At 44.0% G+C, this 8,568-nt stretch overlaps 2 protein-coding genes across 3 annotated transcripts in view; both read right to left on the bottom strand.

Moving 5' to 3' along the window:
- The window catches only part of mdm2 (MDM2 proto-oncogene), a 16,703-nt gene extending 13,951 nt beyond the window's left edge, over window positions 1-2,752 (bottom strand). For both annotated transcript variants that reach the window (XR_007569371.1, XM_050036460.1), the window contains exon 1: window positions 2,600-2,752. The gene's annotated coding sequence lies outside the window, so the exon portion shown is untranslated. The remainder of the gene's footprint in view (window positions 1-2,599) is intronic.
- Window positions 2,753-4,810: 2,058 nt separating this feature from the next.
- The window catches only part of nup107 (nucleoporin 107), a 9,268-nt gene continuing 5,510 nt past the window's right edge, over window positions 4,811-8,568 (bottom strand). Inside the window, exons 14-27 of the mRNA XM_050036457.1 lie at window positions 8,316-8,395; window positions 8,053-8,112; window positions 7,674-7,819; window positions 7,525-7,573; window positions 7,357-7,426; window positions 7,095-7,210; window positions 6,691-6,880; window positions 6,491-6,597; window positions 6,289-6,391; window positions 5,945-6,105; window positions 5,693-5,818; window positions 5,502-5,615; window positions 5,186-5,353; window positions 4,811-5,032 (exon numbers count right to left, since the gene is read on the bottom strand). Coding sequence (XP_049892414.1) covers window positions 4,925-5,032; window positions 5,186-5,353; window positions 5,502-5,615; window positions 5,693-5,818; window positions 5,945-6,105; window positions 6,289-6,391; window positions 6,491-6,597; window positions 6,691-6,880; window positions 7,095-7,210; window positions 7,357-7,426; window positions 7,525-7,573; window positions 7,674-7,819; window positions 8,053-8,112; window positions 8,316-8,395 — 1,598 coding nt within the window. The 3' untranslated portion in view covers window positions 4,811-4,924. The remainder of the gene's footprint in view (window positions 5,033-5,185; window positions 5,354-5,501; window positions 5,616-5,692; window positions 5,819-5,944; window positions 6,106-6,288; window positions 6,392-6,490; window positions 6,598-6,690; window positions 6,881-7,094; window positions 7,211-7,356; window positions 7,427-7,524; window positions 7,574-7,673; window positions 7,820-8,052; window positions 8,113-8,315; window positions 8,396-8,568) is intronic.

Here is an 8,568-nt window from a genome sequence, read left to right as displayed (position 1 = left end):
GGTATACTGGTACCAACGGTAGACCGCGGCACTAAAACTCCACAGTACATATCAGTGTTTCCGCTACATTCATTTAGCAGCGGCGTGTTGCCGCTGCTAAATTATTGCTGCCGCTGCTGCTCCTCCAAAACATTTTTGCAAATGCACCACCACTCTGAGACATCTGTGCACTTGCACAGCGCAGCAGCCAGTATAGTGAGGAGAGCAGCGNGTGTTTCAGCTACATTCATTTAGCAGCGGCGTGTTGCCGCTGCTAAATTATTGCTGCCGCTGCTGCTCCTTCAAAACATTTTTGCAAATGCACCACCACTCTGAGACATCTGTGCACTTGCACAGCGCAGCAGCCAGTATAGTGAGGAGAGCAGCGATGAGGGGAGTGGGGGAAGGTTCCTATTAGGGATGCACCGAATATATTCGGCCGAATATTGCAAAAAAAACACACATTCGGTATTCGGTGGAATNCAGCGCAGCAGCCAGTATAGTGAGGAGAGCAGCGGTGAGGGGAGTGGGGAGTGGGGGAAGGCTTATTTGATCATCAAAGACTTGAGGAAGGATATTTAATTTTAACTTTGTCAAAACTGACATCAGTGCACGGACAGAGTGAACGTCATTGGGAATTTGTTCTCTCTAATTTACTCCAACCATCTGCTGGATTATGTTCTGTAAAAATAAAGCACTTGATATCGCTGCATTTCAGACGACATATACAGTAGCTATGTTTCCATCCAAAAGTGGGGAAATTGGGAAATGCGCATTAAAAGAAATATGAATCCTGTGTGTTTCCATTAAATGTACGGACTTTGGTGAAAACTACGAACTCGCGCGAGTTTTCCGCAGAACCGGAAACAAAACAAGTCTCGCATTCTTCTTCTTCTACGTTTTCCTGGTGGTTGGCAACCAGCTTGTAAATGCATTACCGCCTTCCCGACCCGGAGTGTGGATATCACCATGGAGAGAGGTGCGCTACGTCAGACTTAAGTCGAACATAACTGTTTCCATCCCCCGTTTTGCGAATCAACCAAAACCCAGCTAAAGCGAGCGTATTTTAGTTTGTGCGAATCAGGGGATTTTAATTCAAATTTTGGCGTTTCCATCATAATTTTCCGATGCGATACTTCTAGATGTGCATCTAAACAGGCTGATGGAAACATGGCTATTGAAAGGGCGTTTCAGGCATAACACAAATAATTTAATACCGTGAAACCGCGATGTTTTCTGAGATGGTTATCGCACTGTGAAAATCTCACACTGTTGCGTCCCTTAATGTAGCTGCAGCCCTGATTTATACGCTTAATGAAACGACATCAGTTAAGAAATATCTGTACCATACAGCTGTGCATTTACAGTTTGACTTGGTGTTATGTTCTGTAATCCACATTACATGCAAAAATACAGCTGACTGTGAAACTCCAGCTGGCTGCATCATGAAGCTTGTGATGAAGAACTAACATTTAAATTAACCCTCTCGTCAGTCAGACAGCACAGAGGAAAGTTTCCCCAAATATCAATGTGTATATTTTGGCAGGCTGTGAGGACAACATGTCTCAGTCCATGCTATGGCCCTGGAGTGTGAATATGTCCGGGCATCAGTCTCAGTGAGTGCACAGAAACACCTCCAGCTGACTGTAAGCATGACTCAGCTGTTCAACGGTTACCATTACGACACAAACACAGGCAGGCAGATATGCCCGGACATGTCCCGCTCCCCTCTCTCTCTCTCTCTCTCTCTCTCTCTCTCTCTGTCTGTCTGTCTCCCTGTCGTCTTTCACTTTCTTCATCACTAACTTATCTGCTGAAGACAGACTACAGCTCCTCCACCATGTCAGGATACTATAAGAACAAGTCACCGTGCATTTATGGAGGACGAATCTGCAGAAACTTTGAATTCAAACACAAAAACAGTGAAACTTTGTTAGAGGTTCAACACTTTGCTTTCACCCTGCAGTCTGTGCATGATATTGAAGCTTGTGTTTCACTGTGCATGCTGCTTCACTGTGACAAATATTTATTTCTAGTAAACTATGTGTTAAAGCTTGTGTTTCTAACATTATAACGGACACGAGTGTGCATGCAACACTGCGTCTTATAGTCTGCAAAGCAAACCTTTAATATCCAGCTGTTGTTATCAGCTAGCAGGCTAAAAACACAGCTCTCACTTTTAGCTGAATTTTAATAATTCACAAAATCATATCACGTCACAATCACCCTATTATAAGTGTGTGTGCAGCTGTGTTATGTAGAAGTTAATCGACGTTAGCTAACTTACAGAAACTTGTGAATCTTAAGCTAACTTCTGTTAGCTACGTACTATTTAATATTAATCGCTATAAACGAACATTGAGACTCAAGCCGTAATTAAAACCTGTTAATTTAAGTCCCTTGAGTTAAGTTAAATGTGTGCTACCTGTTCGTTTTCACCGTGACCTGGTTAACAGGCCGCGGCCGCGTCGCTGCTCCTCAGTCCCGCTCTACTCAGCCAGGAAAACACGAGGCTCCGCGGCCTGTTAGCATAATGCTAACCACCTGCTACTGCTAACGCTACAGCGCCAAAACTGTGGCGCGATTAAACTCAAACATTACATCACATATATTCACCTACCTTGTTCTTTATTCTTGATTCAATAAAATAATATCCTTCAGCAGCGTTAATCCGCCAGTTTACCGTGCAGGTGATCCGCTAACGTTAATAACCGATCTGATTCTGTGCGGGTCCTTCACACTGTTGAGAGCGTGCGGCGCCCCTGGTGGTCAAACCCTGACACTGCAGCTCAGGATCACAACATGACATGTCATTCACATGTTTTTACTTTAATACTTAAAAACTTTAACGTGTAAAATGTATTGTTATATTTTTTTTAAATCAAAATTATTTTCCATTTATATGCCATCAGTCTGCCTCTTTGTTTCCACGGGTTAAACACTTGTTTAAGAGTTAAAAGGCTTTAATTTTCCTGTAATATATTGTTATATATCATAATATTCTCTTGACTGTATTTTGCATATACTTCGCAGCATTATAAATGTGCTGTATAGTGTGTGTATATTACCACAGGCCTCAGAAATATGTCTTTGTGTTAATTAGTACAAAATAGTGCTATAAGGTATTTCCTGGGTTTGCACAAATATGTCCCAAAGCTGCTTTAGTGGGGACATGGGATTGGAATCATGTGAGGTTCGCTGCGAGATATGTGTAGTTCAGTGATGGAATCAGTCGCTTGATATGGTGGAAAGTAGGCTGATGAAGCAGATCTTTATTTGGGATAAACAAACTATTGGTCCCACAGAAGCGTATTGCATTCACTTGACAAATTAAAAAAAATCTGTTTTATTGAGGATTTTTTTCAGTTTTTCTGAGTAATTTTTTTATTTTTCTGTTTTTCGTGGTAATTTTTTAAAAAAAAATTTGGTAATTTTTTCTATTTTTCGTGGTCATTTTTTTCTGTTTTTCGTGGTCATTTTTTCTGTTTTTCGTGGTCATTTTTTCTGTTTTTCGTGGTCATTTTTTCTATTTTTCGTGGTCATTTTTTCTGTTTTTNTTCATTCCTTTCTTGAGAGCTCCATATAATGGAAGCAAACATGACCTGCTTGTTTAGTTGAATCCAGTTTTACTTTGTTTTGGGTTTGAGACACTGGGAGATCCTCTTGTCTTTAAGTCATATAGATGATGTTATCATTAGTTTGTCGACTTTACGCAGGCACCTTAAGACTTTACGGTTGTTCAGACGAAAAGCCCATTCAGATCTGCTGGACACTGCAGTGTTTCTCCAGAATCAGTTGGACACATATGGCAAAATACATCCATGAGCAGGAGTCACCATGGATGCAGGGTTTTTTTTGTTTTGTTTTGAATATGTAATGATGGAGCGGTGAATAAGGGGTGGGAACTGAAAAGCTTAGCTTCCTCCTGCTCCTTTTCAAGCATACGTTGTTTATTGATTTGAACATTGGTTTTGTTTTTTGAGAAACTATAACTCGTATGATTTATTTTATATGTCTTTTCTTTTACTTTCTTTTTTTTAAATATGTTCGAAATAAAGAATCAATCATCATCATCACTTGCAGGTGCCAGGTGGGAGCTTCTCGCGAGATTTTGAAGTATCTCGTCTCCTCGTTCAGGAAAAAAAAATTACCCCGAAAAACAGAAAAAAATTACCACAAAAAACAGGATAATCTTCTATGTAACGTGACATAAAGGCAAATTTATTTATCAATTATTCTGCAGCTGTCGATGTAACGTAGCTCTAATATGCGTCAGTGTATCAACGTTTCTTTTTCTCTCTCTGGATGTTTTCTAGCTCGCTGAAATCATATTTGAATAGTTCGTAAAACTCCAGGAAAGAGAAAAATATTTCTTTATCAGGGGTCCTTGAAAAGTCATGGAAACGTTTTGGAATTTTGTGTGTGAACCCTGTTTATTATAACAGCTTAGCTTAATGTCACCGCTCTAATTTAGTTCCTTCTCTGCTGTAACATGAATTTCTCCCACTGATCAATTAAGAAACAAAACTATGACACTGAAGTAACACGTTTAAAACCTCAGTTAATGTCGGTGCAGAAACTGTCCCTCTGTGAAGCCTGAATTCTTTTCTTCAGCCTCCAAAAATTATTTTTCATTGTGATATTAAAGACTAAACTCAGTGGCCTCTTAAATTCGTATCACAAAACATTTTCTCTTGTTGCTTTATCTGAACTCTGTCATCATTTAGTCGACATAAAAAAGTCAATTGGATCATTTTGATCAGCAGCAGTTAAAGTTCTACACTATGTGTGTTATCAGGATGTGCTTCAAACAAAGTTCACACGACATAACTACAGAAAAACTTTTTATTTTACAAAAACAACACAATCCAAAGAATCAACTGTGAGTCAAACACCGCTCAGTGTGTGTGTGTGTGTGTGTGTGTGTGTGTGTGTGTGTGTGTGTTCATGGCTGTAACTCATAGCCCAGTGGGTCGAGTCCTTGGTCCAACAGAGCAAGAGACGACTCCCTGAGTTTCTGGAGAAACCTCCTCAGCTCCTCTTTAGAGAAAACCTGAGTTAAAGGAGAGAAACGAACCGTGTTGATGGCGATGAGATAAAATCAGAGACAGAAGCAAAACCTCGATCAGATTTAGAAAGATAAAATACAGACACATACAGCATTAGTTAATTTAGCGTACAGGATCAATTAAGACGCTTTAATTACCTGGTAGAGGCGGTGCTGGTCAGATGAGATGATGTCAGCGAGTCGCAGCGCCTCCTGGTGTCTGGAGGAGTTCTGCAGCACGCTGAGCAGCAGGAAGGTGAGACGGGGCAGACACAGTGAACGCAGCGCTGCCATCTGGTGGCTGCGCTCTGAATCTGGCTCTGAATCCTGGAAACAATCCAATAATCATCAATCAATCAATTCATCATCTTCATGAGTCAGATCATCTGGGGGCAAAGTATTTTTAACTTTATTATTTCTCTGGAATGTCGCTGCCGTGGAAACGCCCTCAACGTGTCGCGTGGTCAACAGTTACCTGTCGGTTGTCGTTCATCCATCCTCCGTCTACGAACAGCAGCACGTTGTAGATTCTCTCTTTCACGTCTTCGGTTAGAACTTCAAGACGGCACGACCAGGCAGACAGGGAGGTCTGAGAGAGACACACACACTTTATAAGCTGCATCAGAGTAATGTTTGAAAACGTAGATATGAACCGTGTGTGTGTACCTGGTACTCCTTTTCTCGCATCTCATTGGCTACTCTCTCTGTGAATTTGGCCTCAGGGGCGGGTGCTGGCTTCTGGGGGGCAGAGCTGCTGTGGCTGAACCAGTCAGTGAACGCCTCATGAGCTTCCTGTGAGAGACACGTTCAGATCAATAACCTGATGGATCCCTACAGAGGGATTCTCTCATCATTAACATCTTATCACCATGGTTACAGTCATGATAACGACATTCTTAGGACAGACGGGGGACAGACCAGGTACGCTCTGATACACAGGTGTTCTCTGATGGCGTTCTCGTCCTCCGCAGGTAGAGGCGTGGTCTGACCCATCCCCGACCACTGGCAGCAAATCTCCCTCATTGAATCCTCGGGAACTTTAGAGAACACCGCCTTCGCTGCGTCGTGTTTCTGCAGAGCTGAAAGAGTCACACAGTCAGGTGGAAGCAATGCATCATGGTCCTCGCTGTCAGTACGGGACACTCAAGATGGGCTGCTGCGAGGGTCACGTGACTGTAGCGATCCGTCCAGGATCTCCATGTCAGTGACTCAGAGGTGAACGTGACAGCTGAGACAGATTAATAAATAAATAGACAAAGTACCCAGAAACTTCCTCATGATGGCGTTGGACTGTTTCAGGGCCTCGGCTCGATGGGCGGGGTCAAACAGCAGCCAGTCGATGACATCGATCTTCCTCAGGTCCTCCTATCAGGGCACAGCGTCACAGTGGTGGCATTCAATTTTTTAAGTTTTGGTCGACAGATATTTTTGGTCGTAGCGTCTGTTCCATTGTGTCGTCCATACCTTTGACGTTCCCGTCTCCAGCGTCTGGCTGTGATGTGCGAACTCGGTTTCGTCCCTCTCTCTCACCGTCTCCACCACCAGCTTGGTTATCGCAGCGACATCCAGACCTGCACACACAGAAACAAACATCTTCTCTCAGTGATCTTGTTTGTCGTCTTCCTCGACTCACCGTGTGTGTGATTCAGTGTTTGTTTCCTCACCAGCTTCAGTGGCGAGCTGCAGGCAGCGGGGGCGGAGCTCCGGCTGAGTGACGGTCTCCAAGAAGGCAGCGTACTGAATGGTGGCAAGCTCGGCGGGTAGCTGGCTGACGTAGCTCGCCACGAGGTCTGTCTGCTGATCCCGGATCAGGAGGGAGACGTACGCCTTCACCACATCCACACACACCTCCTCCTGAGAGACAGACGGAGGGACAGAGACACGGACAAGCGAGCAAACGTCAACCGAGACGTAAAGTCACCACAGTCGTTACAGTGCGTCCTGAGAGAAAACATGTCTGTACAACAGACGTGAACCTCATGATGGCGCCAGAGGGGTAAATATATTTCAGTGTGGATCAAAGTGGCGGACCGTGACATCATAAATCTGACAAGTTCGTCTACTTTACCTTCAGAGCCACACCAAGAGAGCGGAAGAACAGCAGCAGGTGAGTCATGAAACGCAGCAGGTGGGAGGGGAGGGGCTTAGAGGCTGTCAGCCAATCAGAAAACTCCTCCAACAGACCTGAGAGAGACAAAGACAAAGAGAGGTTAACGGAAGCACAGAGAGTTGTTGACTAGAGATGATACGCCGTCTCATGGTGGTCACTTCCTGTCAACGTTTGTTTCAACTCATCTCGTCGTGAATCTTAAGTCTGAACAGATATTTACCGTCCAGGTCTCCCAGGATGACAAACTTCTGGATGACGTGGTGATGCTCTCTGGTTTCCTCCAACACCCTCTACACACACAAACACACACAGAAAAAGAAAGCTGGTTTTATACGTGTAGGTTCAGTCATGTGAGTCACTGATCACATTCAGATAGTGAGAGTTTCACCTTCAGCTCCGATGCCTGTAATTCCTCAAACACCTTCTCCATCGTCCAGCTGAGAGACAGAAACACAATCAGACAGATGTCAGCTGTGTTTTTATTCTACTAACATTTCTCTGCATGTGTGTGTGTGTGTGTGTGTGTGTGAGACGCACTTGGCCTCCAGGTATTCCCGCGGCAGCGTCTCGACTTCCTGGTGGGCCATTCCCGATGACATCAGCTCTTTTTCAACCAGTGAGTCCACCATCACTCTGAAGTGCGCCCACACATAGTCCTCCCACGACTCACACACTACCAGGAGCTGACACACACACACACACACACACACACACACACACACAGGAGGGATAAAGATGCCGGATCAATCAATAATGACAGTTTCCATAATTTGCAGCACTAAACTTCATAAAATGACTCAAAACCTAAATCTGCTGATTCTAAATCTAGTGTGAGGTGGACAAATGTGTCCTGTCATTAACACCACGTACTGAAACAGAAGGACACACACATGAAGACACACAGATACAAAATTACCGGTTTGAGGTTTCCACTCAGGCTGGCGTAGATAGCTCGCTCATATCTGTGTAACTGCCCCTGAAACACACACACACACACACACACACACACACATTAACATTGTTTTGTTCTTTATAAAGTCTTTTCATTCAATCTGTCTTTTGTGCAGGTTCTTGTGAAGAGGACAGTTCTGGCATCTTGGACACAGTGGGCAGTGTGTGTGTGTGTGTGTGTGTGTGTGTGTGTGTGTGTGTGTGTGTGTGTGTGTGTGTGTGTGGTACCTCCTCAGCCATCCTCCAGCAGCAGGCCTTCCAGATTCCTCTCTGAGGGTTTCCTTCAACAGGCTGCAGCTGCCCACTGCCTGCAGAGACATGATGGAGACGTCACGAAGACGGGTCAGTGACGAGTTGTTCACAGGTGTGTGTGCACGTTTACAGACTTTAAAGGGATAGTGCACCCAAAAATGTAAATTCAGCCATTATCTACTCACCCATATGCCGAGGGAGGCTCAGGTGAAGTTTTAGAGTCCTCACA

This window comes from Epinephelus moara, chromosome 23 (genome assembly GCF_006386435.1).
Source record: "Epinephelus moara isolate mb chromosome 23, YSFRI_EMoa_1.0, whole genome shotgun sequence".
NCBI lineage: Eukaryota > Metazoa > Chordata > Actinopteri > Perciformes > Serranidae > Epinephelus > Epinephelus moara.
Note: the sequence above shows the minus strand (reverse complement) of the source record. Positions and strands in the feature narration are given on the sequence as shown.